Below are 27,872 nucleotides of genomic sequence, written 5' to 3' on the forward strand. Positions count from 1 at the left end.
GATGCAACCACCACCGTGTGTTACGGTTGCGCTGGTACTGGAGCCTAGTACTGCTGTTGCGCACGTCAGGTTGTGGAGTATGTTTCGGCAGCGGACGAGCTGAGCACGAGCACGACACAGGCCACAGGCCACAGGAGTAAAAGATGGAAGGAAGCCCCGCAATTGGCGTTTAGGGTTTGCTGGTGGGAGGATGTTGTGTTCTCTCTCACGGGGCCATGGACCCACGTGGGGACAGGGAAGACGACGGGAAGAGTGCTGCCCCGTATTTTGTCGCGGAGTGAGCACTAGGTGACATGATGCCCGTGTGCGGTGATGAGTGTGTGGGCATGGAGGGTGTGCAATGACACACACAAGGTTTTGCTATTGTGTATAGCAAACTAGTGAGGTTTATGTGCATTGTCGTGTATTCGCAACGTGGTTCGCATGGTTTCTGTTGATTGGCTTGGGCGAGTGCAAAAGGAGCATGGGCCGAAGGTTTTGGTGTCGGAGCTTGCATGTTCTTGATTGGAGAAAATGGAATCGTGGACGATGGTGCATGGGTTGCTTAAGGGGCATGGGCCTCTTACAACATGCTGGGACCATTGTGGTCGTTTTCGGTTGTAAAAGGTTTTTCCTTGCTTCTATCATTTCATACTTCTTAGAAATTGCAGAGTGTCGGGACCGCAGCGTGTAAATAAATACTCTTGTACATAAGCGCACGGACCCTTGGCTGACAGCCGACACCTCCGGTCGATTCTTTGAAAAACGTAAAAGCATTACTTCCGCATTATCCAACACATAATAGATTGCAATGGAGATGCTTGCTAAATCACGGACCGCGACGCACTGCCGGCCTCTGCCCGGCAGTTGTAGGGCCATCGTCCGGTCCAGAAATCTTTCGAAATCAGCAGTCGCAGACCAAGAGTCTCTTACGGCTACACCCAAACTTGGACTTCGCGTTCGGAAAGCGCTAAAGGAGTGGGCTCCAACGATTGAGGCCCTTGGCCACGGCGAGCAAACGGTAACGTAATCTCTTCTTCCTTTGGCTTCCAAAAATCGTTTCTTGTGACTTTGAGAAATGTGGACTACTGTCGTAAGTTGCACCTGGCCTGCACGGCGACGCATTCGCTACGGCATTGCCTGCTGTACGAAACAACCCTAGCAACTGTCAAACATACCTCCGCCACCCTGGCACAGGTGCTGTTCCGCAAAGGTGGCATCAAGGAGCCCACCTTCCGGCCCGTGACTTCCACTTCGCCCTTCCTCCTCTTCCCCACAAGCTTTCACACAGACCAGCAGCTACTCAAGCCCGGGGTGGCCGAGCGCTATGGCGAGGTACGAGTCGCGTGTTGCCCATGAAGACGCCGCGACGGCCCACGTGCCATCACATCATTGGGCGCCGTCTAATGCGCGAGATATCGCGACTTCCCTTTTAATAAGCTGCTGCTGGCGACCGTGAATAAGCTTGGTATCGAGAGTCCCTAGCGTTTTTCCGTCCGGGCTGCTGCTCGCGGCAAACTGCCCCTTCACAGTCCAACAGGCAGCGGTGGCTGTTACCATCACCGCTGACACCTACCCCTTTCAGCCCTTCCAGGCAGGGACATCGCACCCCCACGACAGCCGCTTCACGACCTGAGCTCCACCGCAGGTCCATTATTGGCGCTCTGCTTCACTGAGCTTCACTGCGCCCATCATCGACACCGCCACGTAATGGTTCCCAACCAGATGCCCCTCCCCCTTTAGCAACACGTAGCCTTCCTGCCCCTGGGAGGGACCTGTTGATTTAGATAGCCGTGTTGTAACCTCAGTGTTGAGTGAAATCCTTTTGACTGTCCGCCCACTACGCCGCCCTGGCTCGGCTCCACGTCGCTGTTGCCGTCGTGGCGCCGTCGGGGGAATCGTTGCCACAGGCCATGCGGCTAGAGCCCAAGTCGGAGTCCGTACTGCGGCTGCCGTACGTGGCTCAAGTGACAGGCGCATGGACGACGTACGACTCGCAGGTCCTTCCTGTGCTGGACGACTTCCACGTGTGGACAGAACAGGTGTCTATGTATCTATGTATGCATGTATGTATGTATGTATGTTCGCTGCTCTGCGGTTGCTGCTACGGTTGTACTTGTGTGGTGGCGGTTCCGAGTTATTAATTTGGGGGAACTACTGCCTGCCTGCCTGCTTGCCAGCTGCCAGCCTGATGTTCGAGCCATTGGAACGACAAAAGACGTCACGATAAGACTCAAGACATGCTGCACCGCATCGGTCCGACCTTTCCATCTGTCATCTGTCTGTCCGTCCGCCTCCCCACCGCTGTCGCAGTTCATTGAGACACGTCTCAAGTGGCGCGCCAACCAACCCATCACGGTTATGGAGCTACGCTGCTGGCGACTGGCGCAACCCCTGGAGCTACCGGTCACTGAGTCCCTGTTCGGCTGCTTCTCGTGGGGTGAGACGCAGTATAGCTGGGCTAGGGGTGGCTGGGCTAGGGGTGGCTGGGCTAGGGGTGGCTGGGCTAGGGGTGGCTGGGCTAGGGGTGGCTGGGCTAGGGGGTGGCTTATCAGGTTCAGGACGGCGGGGGGGTATCAGGAAGGGGCACACGGACTCTGACGTGCGATGTTGGGCGATGTCGGCTGAGAGGGCCAAGAGGTTCACGAGGGGGGAGGTATTGGCACGAGCGGAGAGAGAGGCTGCGTGCCCCGCGGTACCACCACCGCCATCACCTGCCGGAGATGTCCAGCAACGTCCCGCCTTCCAATACCATCTGCAACCCCACGGCATGTCTCCCGATCCCGGCTGCAAGGGCTGCTAGGGCTGCTAGCGCTGCTAGGGCTCCAGGCGCGACTGCTTATCAGGGGCCGGGCAGCCGTGGGTTGCCCCGCCCTGGTGGTTGGCCCTAGCCCTAACCCGCCCTTCCCTTTTAGAAGCCTCTGACAACCCTGGCCTCCGAGCCAAAGCCGCTCCCTGCCCCTGCACCTTCTTCACGCGCGCCAGCGCCTGCATCCCCCTTCCCAACACAATTGCACCTTTCGATTGTCGGATCCGCAAATCCGCAGTGGACGTGGCTGCACATCTACGGCAAGAATCTGATCTGGATTTGGAACTGGGCCCCGGGGTGCCGGTGGTCAGCGATGAGGAGTTTGCGGCGCGGCAGCAGCTGCTAAGGACCGCATTGGGTCGCATCCGGGTGGATCTTCTGGAACTGAACTGAGCCGAACTGAAGTGATGAAATTCGTTACACGGGGTCTTCCGGATTGAGACCCGCTGAATCCGTCGTACCCTGTAGGAATTTAAGGGCAGGCAGCAGTGCTGGGGCCGGGGCTCCCGTTACCCAGGGCCCCTTGTACCATTAGCATTAGCATTTTTTTGGAAAAATAAAACACTGTGGAAATGTGTGGAAGTGTGTGGAAATGGTACCGTGTAGAGCAGGGTGTTGTTACTGTGTATGGAATATGATGCACTTGCGTGTCTCAGCTGTGATGGTTGATTGTTACAGAGTGGGAGGCTTCTGGGGCGATTGCACACATTAGTTTTTCAACTGATTTAGGATTGGACACCACACAGCATTACCACACTGAACTACGCCATACGAACTGAAAGTCCAAGGCGGCTGATTCTGCCTCCTGTAATTCCTCCTCATTGAGAGACCCGAACATCCGAAAGGGACAGAGGGTTCAGCAATCGCCACCAATCTAGCGGGCAAGCAACTGTGACCTCAACCCACCTCTTAGCAGAGCGCCATAAAACCTCACGTTCGCGACAATGTTGGGGGTCTTTCCTGGGATCGACCCCAAAATCTTGTGCTGATAATCTTGGAAGTAACTACATTACAGACCAATACAGATCGGATGCACAGACCGAGCGACGTCACGTCGCTGCCATGCCAAACACAACAATTAGTCCTCCCTCCCTCCATACACACTCTAACTCCCCCCCGCCGTTCATACACTCTCCCTCCCTCCCTCCATACACACTCTAACTCCCCCCCGCCGTTCATACACTCTCCCTCCCTCCCTCCATACACACTCTCCCTCCCTCCCTCCCTCCATACACACTCTCCCCCTCCCTCCCTCCCTCCATACACACTCCCCCTCCCTCCCTCCCTCCATACACACTCTCCCCCTCCCTCCCTCCCTCCCTCCATACACACTCTCCCCCTCCCTCCCTCCCTCAGTGCCTCCCTCCTTCCATTAATCCACCCCTCCGTACATCCCAGCTCGCAATAACGTTATGAATCTACCAATGTCTAGGTGTTCGACGGATTGTAATTTTTGTAAGCCTAGTGAAAAAATCTCAGTCTTGAAGTCGTTGATTGGTGTGCATCATAAAGACCAGTCCGGGGTATGTAAATGCTTGCGTGATAGCCTTACTAAGGTTTCCGTAGAGTGCAGCTGGGCAACCCCATGAGAGGTGTGTGTGTGTATGTGTGTGTGTGTGTGTGTCTTTGTATGTCGGGGGCTCTACGGCATCTGCTAGCATTATGATTAGTGGACACCGCGTTTTCTTGGAAACTCTCTAAACTTGTGAATTAGGTCTCATCAGGCATACCCTGACCTTGACTCACCGTAAAAAAGGCTTGCATAGCAAAGAGATTGGCTGGCAGAGTAGCCATCAACTGTTGTAGTTGGAAGGTTGTGCCGGCTGGGCAGGCGGCGTCATATGGTTGGTAGCGGACGAGCCGCAGGGCGAGGAAAAGGTGCTGGTGGAGGAAGGGGTTGTGAGTCGTCGAGGGGGCGCGGCACCTTCAGGGCTTGGTCAACATGGTTGGTCTCTGCTTTGCGCTTGATTGTGTGATATCACTTTTTTTCGCAGACGACATGGACACAAACGCGGAACACAGTGCTTTACCAGCCAGCCAGCAAAGAGGCGCAGCACGCCACAAGGCCAAAGGGCATTATGTTTAAAATTGCTGTCATAAACTTAGAGGGAATTGCTCCACGTGCAGCACGTGGAACCAACGACGGATAGAATTCTCGAGGGCCGTATTTATTGGCATTTTTCCTTATAGCGACTGTACGGCATAAATTACATAGGAGGTTACATTAGGAGGTTACACCTGTTTACTCGCTTTTTGGCCGATGATTGGCGAGCGCACAAACAACCACATACCACATACAAAAAATGCGATGTCTCCCTTGTTGAGTAGGTGGATGCAATACACTATTGACCCCCCAGTATTCAATTACAATGTTCTGAAGTACAAGTCCGTTTTTGAATTGTCGTACAGTGTCGAGATCTGGGGCCCAGATGTTTTTCGGCTGCCCTTAGTCTCAAACCGTCAACAACTGCTGTACCGGTCATTGGCTCTAAACCCTAAACCCTAAACCCTAAAAAGCCCGAATGGCCCACTTGCTTCCCGTATTCCTGTGCTCAGGTCACCCAGCCCCTTCTCATTCCTCTTCTCCTACCTCACGTCCTCACACAACCCAGCTCCATCCACCCACGCAGGATTACACCTACGTATCCTAATTAGGCAAGACAGTGTTCAAAGTGGCGATGGCTTCTTTCCGGATGGCGCTAAGCACCCCTCTGCCTAAGCACGTGCGGGCCACAACTTACATCGACATGGTTTTGGACATACATACATATGTACCTAAAGCGCACCACACAGCACCAGACAGAGTAACCAACCAATCAACCAACCAAAGCCGTAACTAAGCCACAACCCCAACTCAGCCACAACTCAGCCACGGTCGTGACCATGACTTCCCGTTCCTACCTCCCCAGACAGACAGACAGACAGACAGACAGACAAGATAGATAGACAGACAGAAAGACTCGTAGGACCAATATATCGCAGGTTCTCAGCTGGCGGGTGCCGCCGTGGGCTGTCCAGCCCCCGGGCCCCCCCTTGCTGCTGCTGTTGCTGCTGCAGCTGCTGCTGCAGGTGGCAGGTAGGTAGTGAGGTAGCTCCAGGCGGAGGAGGTCATGGAGGCGCGACGAGCCGAGTCCCACCCTAACTCAGCGGCCATCAATTCCACCACCTGATGGGGTTGCGGGCGTGTGTGTATATGCGTGTGTATGTGTGTGTAAAGGGGTTTCATTCATTCATCACGACCACAAACTGGCCCCTCTACTCACCACTTCATTTCCCCCCCTAGGGACCGGACAGTCCCCCTCAAACCGCCCACTGGGCAGCTGCTGGTCCTGTTAATCCCTCTGAGGTCACCCCCCTTGACCCCCCTCACCCCCTACCCCCCTCACCCCCTACCCCCCTCACCCCCCTCAACCCTGCAGCCCCCAACCCCAACCCTTGCCGGGTTATCCCTCACCCCCTCAACCCTCTTCATCCCCATACACACGTTCTCACCCTCTCACCCCTTCCCTTCCCCCCCAACCCCTTACCCGGGGTAGGGCCCTCAGAGCCGCTCGGGCGTCCAGAAACGCCAGTCGTGTACGACGTGCCAGGAAATCATCCGGCGTCTGGCAGTACTCGTGACGTACACAATACACCACCTGGGACCATCATTATAGCCCCGGGGGGAGCAGGCGGGTTTCCCCGGGGGAAACGGGAGACGGGAAAGGGGAAAGACAGAGGACAAGGGAGGTGGAGGGGAGATGATAGACGGAGAGGGTTGCGGTGGAGTTCAGAGGGGGTGGGGGGTGGGGAGCTGGGGCACAGTTGGGCCATGAACGGGAGAGTTGACATCTCCACTTCCCTGGAGCCTCTGGAGCCCCTGGAGCTGTCCTGAGGGAGCTGCCCCCCCCCCGGGAGGCTGAGAGAGGGCCCCCGAGGGGCTGACGTGGAGTACGGAAACTAGGCAGTGGATACCCCGTGTACTTCTTACTTCCTACCCGACACACACCTTAGCAAAAAATAGACAGACAGACAGACAGACGGACAGATACAGGGACATAAGCACCGGCAGATCTATACGTGTTGGCGCAGGCGGTATTCCTACCTTACATGCACACAGACACAGTTACGCGGATGTATATGCATACAGACGCACACACACGTAAACGGACACGGTGACACTCTACCCCCCTCCACGCAAACACACCTCAGCCTCCAAAAACGGATGTCCCGCCGCCAATTTCCCGCCCAAATTGCGATCCTGAGCGGTCTGAGAATGGCGGGGCCCCGCAGTGGGGGGAAGTGGGAGAGGGTTAGTGTCTGGGAAGGGGGAAGGGGGCAATGTGTGTGTGTTTGTGTGTGTATGGTGCTGGGCGAGTAATGTCAACGAAGAACTGCCTCTATTCTGTCATTGTTGCAGTAGTTCTGATGAGGTTTGGCTTGGTTGGTCGGTTGGTTGGTTGGTTGTGGTGATCACACACAACAAATCAAAGCTCAGGAAGGGGATGGCCGTTGGTGGGCCAGATTCGCGCCGGGTGGTAATTTTTATAACTGTGTGCTGGTAAAGTTCAAACATGCCGTACCTGCAGCACACGACCAGCACGGGTGCCGTACGCCTGCGCCAGGTGCTCGGCAGTTTGCGCATCAATAACCACCCGGGGCGGGGTGGCGGCGGCGGCGGCGGCGGAGGTTGTCTTGAAGGATGCGGTGGGGGCGGTGGGGGTGAGGGAAGCAGCCGCCGCGTCCGGGGCGATATGGGCCGCCAGGGGCCCGAAGTCCTGAGCCAACTGCGGTTAGTTATTTGGTTGGTTAGTTCGGTTGGTTGACTGGTTGTATGGTGGATTCGTTTGTTACGTTAGCACGGCAAAACAGTTGCTACATCCCAGGCACGGATGTCCTGTTGCCCCGGTGGGCAGAGGGCCCCCCTGGAGTCCGGCGGGGTCCCCATTATGTCGCCCACTGGGAGTGGGGAATGAATAGCCGTAGCGTGAGGACAGAACAGCTAATTGGACAGACAGACAGACAGACAAACCGACCGATGCCGCTCACCACACAGCCCGGTAGCCAGTCACGATTACGATGGCGGGGTGGTGGTGTTGATACCGCCCCAACCGCTCACCCATTCACCACATCCAACAACCAACTTCTAACTACCAACCAGAACCAGCTAATATGGGTTACCTGCGCCGCCAGTGTATTGCTGTACTCGGGCCCAGCCCCCAGCAACGGTATTCCGGTTGTACGACATGCCTTCACGTTGGTCGGCATCCTGCCTGTGGCCACCACGGCGTCCACCGCCTCCTGCGCCATGAGCCGGTAGGTGGTCCACTTGCCGCCGCTGGCGGTGAGCAGTCCGTCGCCCTCCTCCACAATAACTGTGGGAAGAAGGGGGGAGGGGAGGGAAGTAGTCAAATCGCGGCTACGTGGCCAGCTAGGTTGTGAGAGATACCTAGCTGCCAAGTCCAGACGAGAAACAGCGAAATGAGTGCCTAGCCGCCGAGATCAAAGAGAAATCTCAGAGCTGGGTACCAGGTAAATTCAAAAACGTACACACACACGCACACACCCCGGGCGGCTGCGCAAGGCCCCCACAGTAGCGGACCACAGAATGTACGACATCACGTAACACCTACACAAGCCACGTGGGCCGCTGGCCTAAAGGTCGGCATGTCCTCCTCCTCCTCCTCCCCCTCCTCCTCTATCGCACGAGGGAGAGACACCCCAACCTCCTGTTCATCATCCCCCGCAGCAACCCCTCACCCCTCACCCCCCATTGAACCCACCGTGATCGCGCACTGTGTTTTGTGTGTCCTTGGCTCGCGGGTCGGCTGCCAGGGGCCTTATGCCTGACCACACGGAGAGCACGTCGGAGGGACGGACCTGCACACGTACGTGCGCGTGTATGTGTGTATGTATGTATGCATGTATGTATGTATTCATTTAGATGGTGGTGTTGGGTCATGGCCGTATAGGGGCTGGTAATGTGTGGGGCTGTTGGTAGGTTCCAGTGCGGCACCCAAACCACTCAAACACTCAGACAGACAGACAGACAGACAGACAGAAAGACCCCAAAACGCACAAAAGCGACTCTGGGCCCAAAAGATACAAATGGCTGGAGTCAAGATGAGACGAGGGGGGAAGTTCTCAGCGCCCCGTGAGTAACGGTGGGGAGGTTTTGCTCACCGGGCGCCTCCGGGTCACGAAAGGTGTCACAGAAAGCATACACACACACACGGGGCCGACCACCACCACCACCACCACCTGCACCCCACCTCAGGCCCACCTGTATACCCAGGTAGTCCTGCAGCTCCCCCAGGATGAAGTCCACCTCCTGCCGGGTAGCCACCGGGTTGCGGGTGACGTGGCATTTCGAGTCTGTCGTACCGGCAATCACCGAGTCCAGGAAGGGCAACATGAACACGACGCGACCGTCCTGTAGCATAACGGGGGATGTGGGGGTGGGGGGGAGCGGAGGGGTTGTGTATGAGGGAAAGGGGGAAAGGCGGGGTTGTTGCACAAGGGGTTAAGGGGGAAGGGGTGGGGGTTATGTCGTATATGGACGTTGTCGTACCTTTGTTTTAGGAATGATTATTCCGTTTCGTGTATGTCCTCCGTAGAAGGCGGGCAGGGTGATGTGGGCGCCGGAGGAGGGCTGGATGATGGGCAGGGCGTCGGGCCGGGAAAGGTGCCGTACCTGCATGCATACGCACAACACGGCACGGCACGGCAGAAGGGCCGGCAATCCCGGGGGGTAAAGGGGGGAGCAGGTGGACAGGAGGTGGCTGCGAAGGGAGGAATGAGGTGGCGGCGGGGATGCAATTGCGCCACCCATCCATGCATCCTTACAGACAGACAGGCAGACAAAATAGAATAGGAAGACAAACACTACGAACATACGGCGGTCGTGCCCGAGTGGTTAAGGGGTCTGACTCGAAATCAGATGGGATTTCCCGCATAGGTTCGAATCCTGTCGACCGCGGACATTGTCAATTTAACATTTTGTAAAGTTTTGGTCTGGCCTGGTGTCACGTGTCTGCAATGATGACAGCAGATGATGGTCCTGGGTTTGATTCCTGGGCGGATTCCCGACATCGATCGGGATAATTGGTTTACGGATTGCTGATGAGGTGTGGAGATGAGGGGTAGTTGATGGACTAAGTTTCGCTGAATTGGTGGCGATCGCTAACCTGTCTCTACAGATGTCGGGTGACTGGAAGAGGAGGGGTTTAGTTAGTAGGACCCAAAACGCCGTCGGTTGTACGGTGGAATCAACTTTCAATATGTATAGTCCATGGCCTCCCGGCTTTGACGGACCCCCCCGCACTCGTGCGGAACTTGTAACTTGTACAGAATAGACAGACATACCTACACACAAGCAGACATACATACATACATATAGACACACCTCATCCACGAAGCAGCCAGTGGTGTTGAGAACCACCCGGGCGTACACCTCAAAGGGCGGCTCCGAACCCAGACGGTCCTGTACGACAGCCCCCACCACCTTGCCGTCTTGATTCTGCTTTGGCATGCGAGGAAGAACGGGGCGCGCGGGAGGCAAAGGAGGCAGCAGCAGCAGCAGTAGCACAAGTCTTGGTGTCTTAGTTTCTTTATACTGGATCAGCCAGTTTACAATCAGGTTCTTCCAAACCGGAAACGCAAGGGCAACAGGAATGACTCCCCCTGCACACACACACACACACACATCTACCCCCCACACGCACCTTTATCAGCTGTTTGCAGTCCACGTAGTTGGCCACCACACCCCCCGCAGCGGCTGCAGTACAAGCCAGGGCCACATTGAAACGGGCGTCATCAAAGTAGCCGTCGTAGTACAGCACCTGGCGGAGCGGCGGAAGGCGAGCGTTTCAGCAAGGAAAGAGAGGGGTAAGGGGGGGAGTTCGTGTGTGTTTTGTCCTCCGAAACCAGGAAGCGGATTGGAAGCGGGAGCACAAGTGCCCTCTGGAGTCGTCGGTGAATGAATGGATGGGTGGTTGGCCGTGAGTAAGTTCGTTTGTTCGTTAATTAGTTAGTTGGTCACTCAGCACGCCAACAGTTTCTCTCGCAGCAGTCCGTATCATTGGCGCAACCACCCAATCAACAACTCAGCCACAGCCAGTTCGTATGGGGGGGAGAGCAGAGAGAAGGAAAGAGACAGAAGAGCAGACAGATATACCGCCCGACGTACCGCCCCTTTGAGTGTGCTGCCATCCGAATGCGAGGTTGCCAAAGTAGGCACCATATCTAGGGCCTCAGCCGGCGGCACGTAGCGAGAGGAAATGAGGTTGGCGCGACCCGCCACCAAATCATATGCCTGCCGTACACGCCAATATGCCGTACAATGTCGAATCCAGCGGGCGGCGCGCGGGGGAGCGAGAGAAGCGTGGGGCAAAGAAAGGACAGGGAGTTGTTAATTAATTACTAAACGCACGCGATGCCGCTCTCGGTGATGGCAGTGGTGGCGGTGGCGGTGGCGGTAGGACGGGGGGAAGGAGGAGGGGGGGAAGGAGGACGAGGGGAAGGAGGAGGAGCAGGAGGCGGAGGAGTAAAAATGCTCACACAATTTTACATGTACGCCAAACAAAGTTACAATGATGTAAAAGGACGACAAGTCGGCATTCACACGTAACACAAAGCTATGTACATTAGGTTCCAGACAGCAATTCCCCCGAGGGTATCCCTCCGTACCTTGAGCCCAGCCCAGTAGTACGGCACCTCCCACCACTTGTAGCAAGGCTGCAGTACGGTAAGGTACAGCGGATTGAGGGTGGGGGGGGTACCGCGGGGGGACAGCGATCAACCGTGATGCAGCCCGAACGTGTAAGGCCCCTCCCACCCCCCTTCCCCCCCTTCCTGGTTGGGTCTGGTAGGGTCATCTTTACCCATGTCCTCCCCGTTTAACTCCCCTTCTACTCCCCTCCTTACCCGCCCCCTCCCTCAACTCCCCGCTACACACATACATACATATACACACCGTGAGAATGGCTCTAGGGGCTGCCAAGTTGGGCGCCAGGGCCAGCATCGTGGCGCGCTCGTGAAGGGCCTCGTACACGAGACGGAGCTGGCGAATGTCGGCCTGGGGAGGGGTTTACGAACATGCGTGCGAGCGTGTCTGTGTGTGTGTGTCGAGGTGCGTGTTTCGAGGGTGTGGCACGGCGCTCTCGTCAGGGAGGCTGTCAATGTGGGGGGTGAGGGAGCATTCCTGGAGGCCCTCATTGAGACGTGGGTTAGAAAGACGTGGGGGGGAGGTTGCGTGTGGAGGGGGGGAGAAGGGGGCGGGAAGGACGAGAGCGCAACCTCAAGGCCCAAACGTCGGGATGAGGAAGAGGTGTTTGCGTTTGTGGGAGGATGGAGTGCGGCGAGGGGAAAGAGGTTTGGGGGGATTTGGGCCCGGTGTGGAGAAGTGCCCTCGACGAGGACAGCTGACAGCTGACCTGGGGCCGGGGGGTTGTGAAAGACAAACCACGAGCGGCGGGGGGGAAGGGGGGGTCATAAACAGCCGTGTCAAGGCGGGCAGAGGTCGTGCGGGGGCAATGGCGCTCACCCCGCGGGGAAGCGGCAGCTGCAGCTGGGGTGGGGTGGAAGTTGGGGGGTTGGGGGGGAAATGTAAACTCACACATCCATAAGGCCCCTGACCACCACTTCATAAGGCCCACCTGGAACACAGCCTTCTCCAAGTAGCGCACCCCCCCGTGAACCAATTTGGTGGATTTGGAGCTAGTTCCGGAGCCAAAGTCGTCACGCTCCACCAATGCCGTACGAAGCCCCCTGCAATACAGCCATCACGATGCCCACAAAGCCAGACCACAGGGCCTCGTTACCCCCTTCAAACCTCTTACTTTTACCGTCGTAAAGTCATGAAAGAATCTCACATGTCTCCATCGCACATTCTCTCTTTTCGCCAAAAATTGTGGTTTCATTAACTTTTAGACCGCGGGATTGACTTATAGCGGCACATGCCGTGTACGGCATGGCGAGCGGATAACATGAGAAACGGAATGCCCGGGCGCGTGTCGCTTGCGGAAGGGGTCCCAGCGGGGCCCTGTCAGTGTCGCAGCAAGGTGCTGTACAGCTGCTGCTAGGGCTGCAGCTGGTCGGAGGACCCAAAGGATCCAAAGCCCTCATCCCTCACAACCAATACGTGATCTTCCCTTTCACCTGCTATCCGGACGCCCATCCAAGCCGCCCGTGAAACCCCCATCCCGCCCATCCAGGCACCCCCCTTACTGCCCTCACCCCCTCTACCTTGTCACCGCATCCAGAGCACATCCCGACCCCGTAGCTCCCCCGCCCACGATCAGCACATCGAAGGGTCGGTCCCGAGTGCTGCCTCGCAGCCTCTCCAGCTGTGTGGGTCGCGGAGGGGGCCGCTCAAGCAGCTCTACTGCTTCCGCCTCGTCGGGCTGAGGACCCCCCCTGGCCCATAGCGGCTGCTGGTGCTGCTGGCTAAGAAGGTAACCGGCACCGCCGACTGCGGCGAAGGCGCCGGCAGCGGCGGCCACGGGGAGGTAGGACTTGAGGAAGAGGAGTGGCATGGCCGACATGCGGGCCGGGGCCAGGGGCTGGAGGCGGGAGGAGGCGGGGACGCGAGGCTGGGAGTGATGAGTTGTAACGGTGGTGGTGCAGAAGCTCGGAGGTGGCTTTGAAGGACTTTGCAGGTTAGGGGCCGAGGGTTTAGAGCAATGCCGGGCAGGAAAGGGTAGATGGTTGTGTAAGGAATGGAACTGCGTGGGATGGGGGAAGGGCAGCTCTAAGAGGCAGTTTAGATGGCATTGCTCCGCTCCGTCAAAGACCGGAAGGTAAAACGGCCAGTGGTCACTGCCGGTTTTACGAATCTTTGCATTATCTCAAAGGAGACTAAGTACGAAACAGTTGAATGTAACGGGACTGGCGTTGCTCGACTTCAAGTCACCCGGGGGCTCAAGGACAACCATTGCCTCTGCAAAGCGCTGAACTCAATAGTGCAGTCAAGGCTAGGCTCACCGCAAAAAAACAATTTTTCGGCTTGGCTGTAGTCCTCAAGTTCCGTTACCGCGATACAGCATTCGAAGCTATCGTTTTGGAGCAAGAGCGCTACACAAGCACAGTTAACGGCCAAATAGTTAAGTTGTGGTAACGGTAATGATAGCTGACAGCAGGCACACGAAATTATAGTGACCCTGGTCAGTTTTCCACAAGAAAGGATGCAAGTTACATAAATTAAAAACTTCGCGTTAAACAGGTCGTTGCGAATACATTCCACATGTGTGCTCAGTACGATGTATGGTATCCACGGATAACGGCTTCTTGCGGGTACAACGGCTGCTGACATCATCACAGCGCTACCATGCCAACTGCGGAACCTGGAAGCTCAGAACTTATAGCAAGTGATTTTTATATCCAATTTAATGCAAGTAAAGGGTACTGACTTGCTCCGCCCTCGAACGAGGCGTGCGTGCGAAGTTTTCAAATCCAGATCGCGTCCAAGAAGCCATTTTGTAAGGCAGCTGTAAAATGGCCTACAGAAAGCAGGTGTTGTCTCAGCAAGTCGCTTCCAGTATTACGGTGGATCCCGTGACCGAGAAACGTCCGTCCTAACGAACGCAAACAGCCAAAAGCGCGTCTTACGGCTCTGGGCTCATCCCGTCCACAACTTCGCACTCGACACAATAGCATCACAGAATAGGGCCGCTCCGTGCAACATTTTAAGCACAAGTTAAACGTGAAGTCATGTGGCACATCGCCAAACACATGCCTGGCAAACATCCGTCCAAAACAAGGGACCCAACAACCGCTCCGAGCCGTGCCAGCTCAGCGCCCTCATCGATCATTCTCCCTTCAAAATCCCCCTTCCCCTTTTCCCGTGAGATGTGCCCCCTGCTCCGCTCTCTTTCCTCTGTGTGTCCAGAGCCTATCCAGGTCAGCCATCTAATTGTGCTACTAGTAGCTCATCGTTCAACCTCCACCCACGAAGCCCCGTAGATAGCAAGGCAGACAGATGGACAGAGATAGAAGCAGGCAGTCTTACGCTGCCCAGTCCTCATCGTCCTCGTCATCCTCCTCCACACTGTCAGAATCCACATCGTCACTATCGTCATCCTCTTCTTCGCTTTCCGCCGGCCTCCGCCGCTTCTTCAACCCCGGAGCCTTCGCCTTCGCCGCAGCCCCGGTCCGCGCTTTCCTGCCGCGACCCAGTGCGCTCTTGGTCCCCGCGGGCACAGCCGCCTTGCTGCCCCGGCCGCCACCGCGCCCGCGGCCCCGGGCGACTCGGCCCTGGCCCCTGCCTCCACCCGCCTCCTCGACCTCCTCTTCGCTCCCCTCATCTCCAGCCTCCTCGTCGTCATCCACAACGATGGCATCGCTGTCGTCCTCTTCATCATCAGCGTCCTCCTCAGAGTTCGCAGCAGCGGATTTGCGTCGGCCTGCAGACCATACCCGTCGTCATCACCTCACCAGCACTGTCCCACGCATTCGCTTTCATACCCATGTACGAGCACCTAATCAACCGCTCGTCCAGGGCATGCGCATTTACGCGCATCCTCATCCTACACACACACAGACGCACGCTCCCATGCGACTGTATACGGTTACACCCCCAAGTAGAGGGCGCCCGTGTGTTCCCTTGACTTCGACGCTGCCAGGCGGCAAATCGTTCGCTTTGACCCTTCCCCACACATATCCGCACACACGCACCTCTGCTCCCGACACTGCCGGCGGTACCCTTCGATCTCCGCGTCCGTGCAGTCGCCGCTGTCGGTTCATCCGCCCGCCCGCCCTCACTGCCTTCCTCCTCATCTTCGTCCCCGTCGTCATCTTCACCACCTTCAACCTCTTCTCCATCACCCTCACCTTCCTCATCCTCATCATCGTCACTGCCGGCCTACAATCATCCAGAGCATGGTGCCAGCGGTAGCATCAGCAGGAGCGGCGACGGCAGTAGCCAGCGGTACCATCACCATCAGTAAAAAGCCAAAAATGTCGGAAACCAGAGCAAGATGCTCGAGGAAGCAGTGCTAAAAGCCCGCGGTGGGGAGTGATTGGGCAGGAGGGGCATGGAGCAGCGTTGAAGTAAGTAGAGCCGCAGGCAGCAACAGGATATGAGATTGCAGTTCAACCGCGTGTGTCGTCCAGAGCTGAACATACGGGGGACCCGATCCGCCCCGGAGCCCCACCCGCCATCGCGGGACCCCGACGTGGGCACCGGAACCCGACCAACCCAACTGACACCACAGCTGACCCAAACGCGCCTGAATACCAATAAGTCACCATCGCAACTCATCAACTCGGTGGCTATCACATGCGTGTTACTGACCTCCTCCTCCTCCTCCTGACGACCGTCCTCTTCCTCCGCATCCTCGTGCTCCTCCTCATCTTCCTCGCCATCGTCGTCAGCCATCGCAACGATGGGTGCTGCAGCCCCTCTCCGTGCTGGTGTCCGCAAGGGTGTCTTCAGCCCGCCGTTATCGGCGACCACGCGGCCCTTGCGAACGGAACCCGGCCGCTGCCGCCCAGCCACGGCACCACCACCGTCGGTCGCCGCGGCTTCCTCGTCACTGCCGTCGTCGTCGATTGTTATAATCGGGGAGGCCGCTGCTGCCGGGGCCGCCCTGCCGGAGCGGCCAGCGCTGGCCGGTGTCCTGGTGGCCGCGGCTTTGCGACCGGAAGAGGGTGGCGGGGGCCCCGTCTGCTGCTGTCTGCAGGGCGCGGATGGGGTTGACCCGCGTTGCCACTCCGATGGGGAGGCTGATGAATGCGAAATGACACTGCAATGACTTCGAGAGCGCGCGAGAGGCCGCATGTCCAGGCAGTGGTCGGTGGGGGACAGTGGGGGGCTGAGAAGGAGGTGGGAGGCAATGCAGTCTTTCATAAACCCTTTGTAACTTACCGCCTAGGGGTGCCCACTGCCTTAGCCTTGGCCGCCGGTGTGCCCCGCTTCTACATGGGGGAGAACAGGGAGGATGAAGGACCGAGTGGAACATATGTGAAGAAGGCATGCCAGGGGGGGGCCATGGAAGCGGATTGCAGGCAGAAACAGCCAGGAAGGATAGAAACTTGCTGTTGTTGAAGCGCAAGAGGATTAGGTCAGCGAATGAGTTGTGGTATAGGGCCTGATGGCACGCACGCCGTACGGTGTCGTACCTACCCACGTACCTAACGGCGGCACAAAACGACATACGGCATGAAGCCCAAGGCACATTCCCCAATCCTCGTCACGTAACCATACCCCCTACCACACAGACACCGGATACCCTCTACCACAGCCACACCTTGGCTGACCGCCGCCTTTCATCCGCGTCGCTCTCGTCACTTTCCTCGCTGCCATCGCCGTCATCGCTCTCGTCGCTTTCCTCCTCGCCGCCCTTCTGCTCCTCCTCCTCGTCGTCTTCATCAGACCCAGCACGGCGACAGCCTCTGGCAACTGCAGCGGCGGCACGCACTGCGGCCGCGCGCCGCGGCAGCGGTGGCGCCCCATCTGCCGGCCGCGCCGCCACTGCCCGTTCACCACTGACGACGCCGTCCGCAGCCTCCGCACGGCTGCGCTTGACGCCCCTCCCACTACCAGCTCCTGCTGCGGCCGCTGCAACTCCAGGAAACGGTTCACTCGCAAGGTCGCCGCCATGGGACCGCTTAAACCCACCATCGCCGCCATCAGCATCGCCCGCAGCCCTGTCATCCTCGCCATCCGTATCCTCGCCACCGTTATTGGAGTCAGGGGAGTCTCGGTATGTGCGCCGAGTGGCGGCCCGCTGGGGGCGCTGGGAGGACGATGGAGGGATGTCTACGTGCGGCTGTGCGGGAGGGCACGGTGCAGTCATCGGCAGTAACAGCAGCAGCAGCAGCAGCAGCAGCAGCAGCAGTAGTCAGGTATCTAGATCTATAGCGGCCGCTACGGCGTTACCGGCGGGACAGAGCAAAGGGGACAAGGCGAGGAGCGGCCGCAGCGAGGCGAGGCAACAGAGGGGTGATACGCTTGCCGAGCTTGGTATTACTACCGTGGCGAGGACCAAGTTCAAAGGGCCTATAATACTTCTAATCCCCTTCGTGATCCCCTGCCGCCTACCTCCGTTGCTGCTGCAGCTGCTGCTGCCGCCCCGGCCGCCGGCGTCTGCATGTTCTTAGGCCGCCCGCCAGCCTCGCCTGTGGAAATGGGCAGTGTAGCAGCTGCCTGAATGTGGAGGTGTAGGACACAGATGGCTGAAGGTGCCATGCATGCATCACGCGTCCCTCCCGTCCTTACCCCTCTAACCACCCTTTCCAAGCATCGCTTCTACAAAGCATTTCTCTGTTGCCATGACAGACGGACAAACAGACGGCGGCAAACAGACAGGCATACAGGCGGAGAGACAGATAAACAGAGACATACTGGTTTTCCGGTACACTGTCGGAAAGGAGTCAATCCTGGCAGGTGCGTGGGACGCTCCCCGCCGGACCGATCGGGGCGCTCATCCGGCTGCTAGCCGCACGGGTAGGATACCTGGCTTAGGGCCCGCCCCGTAAGCAAAGTCGTAGTCGCCGTGCGCGAGCCGCGCCGAGGCTTCCTCGCCAGCTGCTGCGGGCGTGGCACCAGGCCCCCCTGGGGCTTTGTGCTGGTGCTGCTGCTGTAGGTGGGATGGCATGGGCAGGCGCTTCTCCTCGGGGTTCTCCTCTGAGGTGCCGATCCACCAGGCTTCGGAAAACACCAGCTGGACGAGCAAAGGGGGGTGAGGGGAGGGGAGAAATTCATGTGGTGAACGGGAGGAGGGGAATAACACCAAGCTGGATGCCGCCCACCCTCATTTGGAACCCGGGGTCCCCAAACCCTCAAACAACAAAAAGACTTACCATGTTCTCGAACACGTCCTCCGCCATCACGCTAGCTCCCCCGCCCACCCTCAGCGCCATGTACTTGGCCCGAGGAAACACCAGAGTGCCGAACAGCTTGATGCGGCCCTCTGGGAAGTCCAAGTACATGACCGGGTTGCGGCTATCCAGCTGGGCTAGCGTGCCCTGCACAGCGGCAACCCCGCGGGGAGGGAGGGAAAAGACAAAACACGAGCGAGTGAAGCTGTTGCCAAGGAAAGAATGCTGGGCGGGAGGGAAAGGGAGAGGATGGAACTTGACAACCAAAAAGAACAGATGCAGAAGCAGCGAGGAGGGTGTCCAAGACGCCGGCGAGAGAGTTGTAAGCCGTAGCAGAGGCGTCCAACATGGACACGTGTACAGTTGCAGTAGGTGAACCAAGAGGAAAAAAGCGTGCCTTTCGTGTAATTGTTCATGGAGTACGGCAACTTTCGGCCGGCCGTTCGTTTTGTTGTGTTCAAGCCAACAGCAGGTCGAGCTCACAAAGGCACACGCACCTGTCAATACCATTTTAAACGGTCCTATCCGACGCAACTATACCATAACTGTCTTCCTGATGAAGGGGGCCCCGTTACCGTAAGTCGCTATCATGTGCTGCCGAACGCAAACGAAAATCTACTCGCTAGGCGCCCTCTGCGCCGGCCCGCCCCTGTGCGACCAATCTTGCCCTCCCCTGGATTCAACTGTTGCCAAAGGGACTGGGTGTTCCTCGTCCACCATCATCCATCCATTCACCTATCCATCTACCCTGCCATCCATCCATCCGTCTGTCCGCAACCATTCATGCATGCATACATGCATACGCGCTGTGTGCGGCATTGCCGGCTGCCCAAGCCCTTAAAACCGTAGAGAAATGCCTCACCATCTGACCTGCCGCCGCGGGCGCCAGCAGCGCATTGACAATGACGAGATATCTGCGCGTGCGGGTTTAGTCATTGGGCCGGGCCAGCGGCGGCAGTGCTGTAGAGGCTGGGGGCTACGAGGGTTGATGCGGGGGGAGAAGGCAGCTAGGAGAGGCGGCAGGGTCCCTACGAAGTGGTGACCCAGATGGCCCTCAAGAGTGGACAGAGGTGTGGGTGCGTGACCGCATGGGCAGGTACGACATCGGGTTAGTCTCGCGTGCCGTACATGTTGACGCGGAAACCGCGGTTGTGGTGTCAGGCAGTAACAGGCTCCGCACTACCCGGACTCGGAGCGGCTGGAGCTGATGGCGAAGTAAAGTCAGGTAGATGTGGGTTGTATGGCGTCAATCTGTTATCTATACTTGTTGATTGACAAATACTATGATCTGACTGCCACAAGCCTGGCCAAGGCAGCAGAGACTCAGAACGTCACCGGGGCTTCGAGGAAAATAGTAGTACTACCTGTTTTTCCGTGTTGTGCTCTTTTTGACAATGTCCTTGCCGTTAGACTTCACAAGCGCTGCGAAGGAGAGGGAAGAAGCACGAAAAGGAGGGGGAAGCGGTGGCAGGGAGTTGGGAACGTAGGAGGGTGGGTGAAATGGTGGAGAAGCGGCTACCCTTGGGCAGTTATCCACCAGTTATCCACCCGACCCATATCGACTTCAGGCAGAAAGGGGAGACGGCTGTGATCCAGAATTGCGCGACTATGGATCCGCTGGGAAGCGTCAAGTGATATTGCAGCAAGGGGTGGAGCCAAGGGGAAGAAAGTTTGCTGTCCGATAGTACGTTGACTGCTATGCTTCGGAGGGCCCCCATGAACTACATGTTCCTGAGATAATTGTGGCGGAATGCGGGGATGACCCAGATGCTTCTTGCGACTTTGGGTCGGCGCACTTGCGTGTTCTAAGTCCCTAGAACCCTTGATTTGGACGCCGTTGGGACCCCATAGCGCCAGTACGTCTGTCTGACCTTTGGAAAGAGGCAACTGTGTTGTCACCCGGCCGATTTCATCGGTCAACACCTGGAGCGAGTCATACAGCGAGCGCATAGAAGTTCAGGCCCAGCGGGGCCGACAGCTGTACCAGCCAAGCTCGATCCCGCTGGAACATACATACCCCAGTGTCTAATGCTAGCTCCTTGAGCCTCTCGCACTCCTTCTGCTGTGCTTGCTGCTCCGCGGTAACCTTGTCGACGACTTGGTCGTCATCGACACGCTTGGCCGCTTTTTTTGGAGCCATGTCGGCCTAGAAAGAAATTTCAGTGTTACCTATCCAATCAATGAATAAGAATGTTAACGACATTACATGTGCGCTTTACGACAGCTGGCGCCAAATTAAGGGCATCAGCTCGCCCTGCTTCAAAATTATCCAGGCATGTAATCTTCTTGCAGCATGCAACCCATGCACATTGCCTTGACCATGGTTTTCCTCTGTCCGTCAAACTGTCGATTTGTCCCGGTTTCTGTCGTACATACCGTGCACGGATATCCACATTCCAGCTCCTCAGCCATTTGGCTGTGTCAACGGATGCAAAGAAATGTGCATTCCATGAGGCATCCTACTTCCTGTAACATATGGGAAAGACCAGAACCATCTTACCCGAGTTTACCCATCCCTTCTTCGGCAGCACCTTCCTATAGCCTTGGCAACCCTGGCACAAGCCTGGTGAGCTACCGCCAGCTTTACACACAATTGAGGGACTGGGCACTGCATGCTATGTGGCGCGAAGGTATGCCAGGACAGCCCGATGGAAGCTGCGTCATGCAGGGGTTCACGGTGTATTGCCGGCACGCTGCGGCCCTCGTCTCCCGCTGCATGAGGAACGCCACCTTAATAGCGCGTCACGGAGCTGCTGTCTTAAATGAAGCGCAAAGCGCAATTACTGGTGGCAGTAGTGCATGGTCTCCAGAATCCTCAGTAAAGACGCTTGGCAGCTACGATCGCATATGGTTTCATGAACAGTCATCAGCTTTGCTGCGGCAATGGGGCGGTGATGAGTGCGAGAGAGGACACAAGACTTTTGGGACGGTTTGCCTTCAAGACGGCTATTGGCAAGAAGTCACAGACTGCAGGACGTCGCAGGAGCAGCAGGCTAACTGCACCCCCTTTGCGCCTTTATAGAAGTATAGCCCGGCCTGGTGGCCTGCACAGACTACCATACAGCCATACACGAGCTGCCATACACGATCTGAAGCGCACCATGACCGCTTTCAAGTCAACCGCATGGCACACATCTGAACCACCACTGTCCATCATCAGCACAGACCTCCCGCCATGCCAACATGTCGCCATGCCCAGTCAGCCATTTCCACACTGAGTCAATCTGTGTTTGCAGCAAACAAGTAACACCCCTAACCCCACCCTCCGTCCCTCCCACTTCGGTCTTGACCCGCCTAAGCGTCAATAAACTGCGTTCACTGCAACGGCCCCACCCCCACCGGCACCACCACGTCCTCCTGCAAAAACAATCGCAAGGGCCGTGTGGGACTCAGTCCGCCTCAGTACTCTCGCCGTCATTCCAGCTACAACTTGCCTGGCTGTTAACCTGGTTGCCTTAACGGCCTCTCTGGCCCCTAAGCCTTCTCCTATCAAGCCAGCAGACATGCCTACTCCCCACCACCAACGCAACACTGCACAAACCTGATCCGACCCGACACATAACGATGTCGGAGCCTCTTCTACCGGTAACTTCCTATAGCCCTAACATGTGCCTTGAAAAGCCTTAAAGTGTATCCTCCTAGCCCCCACCATCGAAACCTGGCTAACCCAGGACCATGGGCTCTTGATGTGTATGGAGGCCTGGTGTGGCCGCTCCCGCGGCCACGTGCGACCCGCCGGCGCCGGAGCTCGCCCTCGCACCTGCGACTGCAGCCGCAGCCCCAGCTGTCGTGCCGCTGGGTGGCCGGACATGCCCTGGCTGACCCGGAGCCGCTGCGTCCACATGTTTGAGCTGGTCCAGAACCTGGCGGAACGCGGTCGCAACGACCCATGGGTCAGGGAAAGCCATAGGGGCAGGAGAAAGACAGAGATAGTTGGAAATCGAAACGCGGGATCGGGCTCGTGCGCCACCGGTGCACATGACGGCCATGTGCATACAGGTCGCACAAGTCCATGTGCGGTAGGGCTGGGTCCCCGTGGAGCTCGAAAAAGCTGGTTTGGTCAGCATGGGAGTGCAGATTTCGCAACCACCGCAGCACGTACCTCCGAAACCAATTGCTGGTAGGTGCGGTTTTTGGCCACCTCCTTGAGCACAACCTCCCGCAGAAGGCGCCGCTTGTCAAAGCCCAGGATGCTGGGCTGCCAGCGCCCTACCACGGACGACGCCAGTGGCGGCTCAAAGGCGGCGGCAGCTGCGCCCCGGCTCTGACCTGCTAGCCCTGGGCCTGGCCCTGCGTGCGTGGCGCTGCCGAAGCGTAGTGGCCCCATGAGCTCGGAAATGAGGTCTCGGAGCCGTGGCTGCGGCGAGCAGGGGTGTAAAAGTTGGTTGTGGTGACGATGGTGGTTGAGTGTGGCAGGGATAGGCGGAGTAATGGTGGTCATGGTGTTGGTTTCGGTGCTAGTAGTGACAAGGATGGAAGAATTGGAGGAGTGGTCGTAGCGCTGTCGCGTTAAGTCCGGCCGTCAGCGGCAACCGCTCGGAAGCCCCAGGCTGCAACCGCCGTTACCAAGCGGGGCTCCCGTGTATCATTATCTGTAACAGAAAATGGCATTAAATGGCCGTTACGACCCCTTCATTTCCAACCGGCGCCACTGCCACAAGAAGCCCTTATGCAAGCGGGCTACAGCTGGTCCACCTGCTCCTACGCCTCCCACACGGGCTCAACTCGGTGGCTCATCCCAAATCCCTCTTATTCCTACCCGCCCTCTTACTCCCTCCTCCTCTCCGTGCAACCCTGCAAACAAAGAGATCAGCGCCGTACCTCATCTTCGTCCGCGGCCAGCCGCCGAACGTACATCGTGAGCCACATTCGCCACTCCACTGGCGACTGCAGCACCGCCGCCGCTGCCATATTGTGCTCAAGCAGCGCCTGTTCGCTGCGGCTGGCGGCGGCGGGACGCGCGGCGTGAGTGGCGCTCGCCGCCAGAACATCATGCGGGTGGCGCCGCTGTGCTGCGGAGGCCTGCAGCCGGCTGAGCTCACCCGCTGCAAGTGGCCAGCGGAGCGCATGAAAAAAGTGAGAAAAGGATAAAGCAGCACCCCACACGCGCCGCACCGGCGAAACGCCACCCGTGTGTGGTTTTGGTGTGTAGCACGGGGCGCGTGGGGGGCAAGGCGAGGCCGGCGGCCTAAAAGCGTTTCGGTCAGCCGTTGTTGGGGCTTTGAGAAATACTGATTTGGCGTAATCCATACATAGATAGCCCTCTCCTTGTTAGCTGCAGGTGCTCTTCAGTTAGGGACAGGCCCGGCTCCATACACGCCCTCCTTGGCCATTACTGCCCGTACCAGTCCCAGCCGCAAGGGCCCCCCTCCCCGGTCCCTCACTCCGGCCCCAACTCACGAGTGGCAGACATGCTGGAGGTGTATGCAGAGGCCGGGAAGGCGTCATCCGCCACCCGCATCCAGCAGCGCAGGTCAGTCTGGTAAACGTAGGCGTAGGCGTTAGATAGCACCACCACAGGGGAGCCCCCGGAGCTCAGCCGTACGGCGGCAACTGCGGCGGCGCGGCGTGGGGGTGGGACGGCGCGGCTTGAAGTGCGGTGGGCGCGCGGCGGGAGCGGGTGGAGCGCAAGGCGGTGGCGAGTGGGGGCAACCACCGAAGCTAAATGATGAGGTAGGTAAACAAGTACGATTCATACGTCTTTGCGTGGCTTTTGAGCTCTTCCTCCTACACCAACGAGGAGACGTGCAAGAAGGCGCCAGTGGTGATGCGAGGGGAAATGCCGGATTCTATGTTTTGAGTATCCTCGTGGCCTCCCCGCTCTTCCCCATCCCGGAAGTCCTCACCCCGCAGGCCCTGCTGTGCTGCATCTCCAGCCAGCAGCGGCGCCACGCTGATCTCTAGCAAGCTCTCCCCAGCTGCGAAGTCCCATGTGCGTAGCTGCCCGTCCGCCAGCAGCGCCACCAGCACCCCGCTGCCTGCCGCTGCGGACAGGAAGGAGGCCGGGGCGCCCAGCCGGATCGGCGGGAACAGCCGCCGGCCTGCCAAGCTGTACACCTATGTGGCCGGCGCGGTACAATTTGGATGAGGTAAAACAATGGAAAGCCCCCAGAGCCGCTCTAAATACGGCGCCGGGCTTCAGACCACATAAAACCCCTCGCCAGCCACCGCGCCTGCATGCATGCAAACGAGCTTTGCCCCGGTGCTGGGTGAATGACCCATGGGTCACTCGGGTCATTACCCACCATGAGGTCTCCATTGGCAGTCGATGCGGCAATCAAGCGGCTGCAACCCGCTAGCGCCACGACATGGCCCTGCAACGCATCCGACCACTGACGCCGGGCGCCAGACAGGCACACCAGCTCGGCCACGGGACGCTGCCGGACATCTCGGCCGGTGTTGTTAGCTTGGAGCTCTAAAGTTAGCTGGAGGGGAACGAGGAAGGAGGTAGGGGAGCTTAGTATACAACCCAGGGCTCATTGACTGCGCTTCGAAGTCCTGGCTTGCACCTCTGGACGTGTACTCATGGCACTCCCCGCACCCGCACCCGTACCCGTACCCGCACCCGTACCGAGCCCCCCGCACCCGCACCCATACCGAGCCCCCCGCACCCGCACCCGTACCGAGCCCCCCGCACCCGCACCCGTACCGAGCCCCCCGCACCCGCACCCGTACCGAGCCCCCCGCACCCGCACCCGTACCGAGCCCCCCGCACCCGCACCCGTACCGAGCCCCCCACACCCGCATCCGTACCGAGCCCCCCGCACCCGCACCCGTACCGAGCCCACCCGTACCCAACCCACCGGCACCTCGCCCGCCACGCCACTACGCAAGGGTATCAACGCGCTCAGAATGGGCTTGATGGGCTCCGGCGGCACGAGGTGCACCGACGGCCCGCCACCCGCCGGCGGCGGCACGGCAGCGCCGAACGCGTCGCCGCTAGCAGTGGCGGCGGGGATGCCGGTGGTCCCGCTACCTGCACCAGTCGTCGCCGCTAATCTTGAAGCTACATTCCCCCCTCGCTGCTGTCCTGCCGCCGTGGCTGGAGGCGGCGCCGCAGCAGCCGCTGCAAGCTGCACGGGCTGCAGTGCAGGGCGTTTGGCTGGTTGCACCTCGGGATCCTTGCTGCCTGAACCTGCTCGCCCACCGGCGCCGGGAGCGGCAGGCTTCGCAGGACTGGCGGCTCGCTGTGTGCTGGTCACTGCCGGCTGCGACGCCGCCACCGCTGCCCCTGAGGGTTGCGGCTGCAATCGGCCCGTCTGGGCTGTCGACCCGTTGCTTGGTGCGACCGTCGGCGCTGCTGCCGCTGCTGCCACCGGCGGCCGCTGCTGCGGCACGGGAGGCCGCAGGGCTCCCGCTGCCACAGGAGCCGGCGGCGGCACCGCCGCCGCGACTGCCGCCCTTGGCCCCAGCCTGTTGTTCAGCCGCTCCTCTCGCTCCACATCCGCCCGCGCACGGACCTCCAGCTGCAGCAGGTCTGGCGCTGCTGTCAGCGCGGCCTTTTGGTTTCGGAGCCGCGGGTCACCGTACAACTTCGCCATCAGCGCCTGCACCTCTGTCTCCGACACGCGGCTCCCCAGGTCTCCCTCTTGGAACACTACGCTAGTCACGCTACCGTCCTGCGACGCCAGCATCATCACGCGGCCGTCGGCGCTCCAGGCCACGTCGTTTATCATACGGTCAAAAAAGCCGCGGCCCACAAGCAACGGCGCCTCCACTTCGGGGTGCCACACGGAGAAGGACTTGTCTGAAGAGCCCACAGCGGCAATGCCTCCTGCGCCTGCATCGTCATCCGCTGCTGGCGCGCCGGCGGCGGCTTCCCCGCCGCCGCCGCCACCGCCGCTGCTTCGCGGTGACAGGTACAGGTGCGGGTTATGTCGCACCACCGTGACAGGCCCCCGGTGTCCTACCAGGGAGAACTCCCGAGGGGCCCAGGTGTTTCGTCGGATGAGCGGCACTACATGCACCCCGTTTTCATAGCCGTTGGGTAGCGCCAACACCTGGCCGTCGGGGCTCCAAGAGGGGCGCAACGCGAAGCTAACGATAGGTGCACCCACAAAAGGGTCCTCCAGACGACACGCCTGCTGGCCGTCCTCCAGCCGCCACACAATGACCTCCCGGTCACCCTGACTGGCCAGATACACGTCAAAGGGGTCCCACGCGAGTCCCTTAACATGGCCAATATGACCTTCGAGAGTGCGAAGGCAGACGCCGCTGGTGGTGTCCCAGATCTGCGGCCACCGGTTCACACGTCCCAGACGGAGGAGTTAGGAGGAAAAAGAGGCCAGATTAAACCCGGAGGACTCCTTGACGCACCTTGACTCGGTTGTCCACGGATGCTGTCGCCAGGCGGCGACTGTCGGGCGCCCAAGCCACATCCGCTACGTTGACCTCATGTCCGCGAAGCCGCAGACGCAGCTTCCAGTTCTCAAGGTTGGCTGCCTCGCCGCTGCCGAAGACCGCGCTGCCGCGGCCCTCCCTTAGCTCAAATACGTAGGCGTCTGAGTCGTCCGAGCCGGCGGCGAGCAGCCGTCCCGCAGGTGCGAAGCGGACGCAGTTGACGGGCGTGGTGGATTCGCTCAGCGCGGCGAGCTGTTTGGGCACGGAAGCGTTTAGCTCTGCAGACTCGGATATTACAGGTCGCATGGACCATATCCGGATCTTCTTATCCGAGCCGCATGTAGCCAGGCGCTCGCCCGAAGCGTCGATGTCGATTCCAAGGATGGCCGCGCCTGCAGGGGTGAGGGCGATAAAGGTGGTGATGCGGAGAGGAGCGCGTTGTGAGGTTTTGGGAAGGGGGGAACGAGGGGCGGAGGATGTGGTGGCGGAATGGGTAAAAGGGAGTGTGAGGTGAGGGGGTGTGAGGTGAGAGATGTTTAAACAGTGGGACCGCCGTACAGACAAAGAGTTAAACTTTATCCGCACGGCTAAGGTCCTTAATATGTGCCGAATCGTTATTTCGGGAGGTAGGATGCATATGGCAATTTGCCTTGCGGTGCGGCAAAACGTCGTGTAGCAGCAGGGCGGCATCTGGCGGGATGATATACAAATTCATGGCTTACCGCCATGATGGATCCACTCCGGCTTATCAAACACAGGCATGATAACGGTAAGGGGTCTCCGCGTGGTCAAGCAGTAGTCAAACCGAATTGAACCCGTTGCTCCATTCCTCACCGAAACCACAGAGTAGATTTGCGAGGAGGCTCATAAGTTTGCGGCCTGCTTCAAAATTATCACTTTGGTTGTGGAACATGCTGTCCAGCATTGGTTTCTCTTTACGTACAGA

The 27,872-nt window shown here is 58.7% G+C and overlaps 3 protein-coding genes across 3 annotated transcripts; 1 reads left to right on the forward strand and 2 right to left on the reverse strand.

Moving 5' to 3' along the window:
* Nucleotides 1-790: 790 nt before the first annotated feature.
* Nucleotides 791-3,181, forward strand: VOLCADRAFT_89645 (uncharacterized protein; the record flags this gene model as incomplete). The annotated part of the gene is made up of 5 exons (XM_002949142.1): nucleotides 791-1,000; nucleotides 1,177-1,314; nucleotides 1,890-2,021; nucleotides 2,293-2,419; nucleotides 2,895-3,181. 5 exons carry the CDS (start codon nucleotides 791-793, stop codon nucleotides 3,179-3,181), a joined length of 894 nt encoding a protein of 297 aa, XP_002949188.1.
* Nucleotides 3,182-5,773: 2,592 nt separating this feature from the next.
* VOLCADRAFT_80593 (uncharacterized protein) lies at nucleotides 5,774-13,302 on the reverse strand (the record flags this gene model as incomplete). Its single annotated transcript, XM_002949268.1, has 15 exons — nucleotides 5,774-5,954; nucleotides 6,316-6,426; nucleotides 6,975-7,037; nucleotides 7,351-7,554; nucleotides 7,949-8,142; nucleotides 8,551-8,647; nucleotides 9,051-9,200; nucleotides 9,339-9,461; nucleotides 10,173-10,286; nucleotides 10,492-10,608; nucleotides 10,956-11,081; nucleotides 11,456-11,503; nucleotides 11,742-11,843; nucleotides 12,424-12,535; nucleotides 13,013-13,302. 15 exons carry the CDS (start codon nucleotides 13,300-13,302, stop codon nucleotides 5,775-5,777), a joined length of 2,031 nt encoding a protein of 676 aa, XP_002949314.1. The 3' UTR covers nucleotide 5,774.
* A 9,044-nt stretch (nucleotides 13,303-22,346) lies between these two features.
* VOLCADRAFT_117135 (uncharacterized protein) lies at nucleotides 22,347-27,688 on the reverse strand (the record flags this gene model as incomplete). The annotated part of the gene is made up of 9 exons (XM_002949269.1): nucleotides 22,347-22,449; nucleotides 22,689-22,943; nucleotides 23,483-23,631; nucleotides 23,987-24,139; nucleotides 24,433-24,643; nucleotides 24,832-25,011; nucleotides 25,390-26,817; nucleotides 26,903-27,318; nucleotides 27,649-27,688. Coding segments are annotated over 9 exons (2,935 nt in total), but the record flags the coding sequence as incomplete, so codon positions are not given.
* Nucleotides 27,689-27,872: the final 184 nt, after the last annotated feature.

Source organism: Volvox carteri, assembly GCF_000143455.1.
Source record: "Volvox carteri f. nagariensis unplaced genomic scaffold VOLCAscaffold_13, whole genome shotgun sequence".
NCBI classification, from domain to species: Eukaryota; Viridiplantae; Chlorophyta; class Chlorophyceae; order Chlamydomonadales; family Volvocaceae; genus Volvox; species Volvox carteri.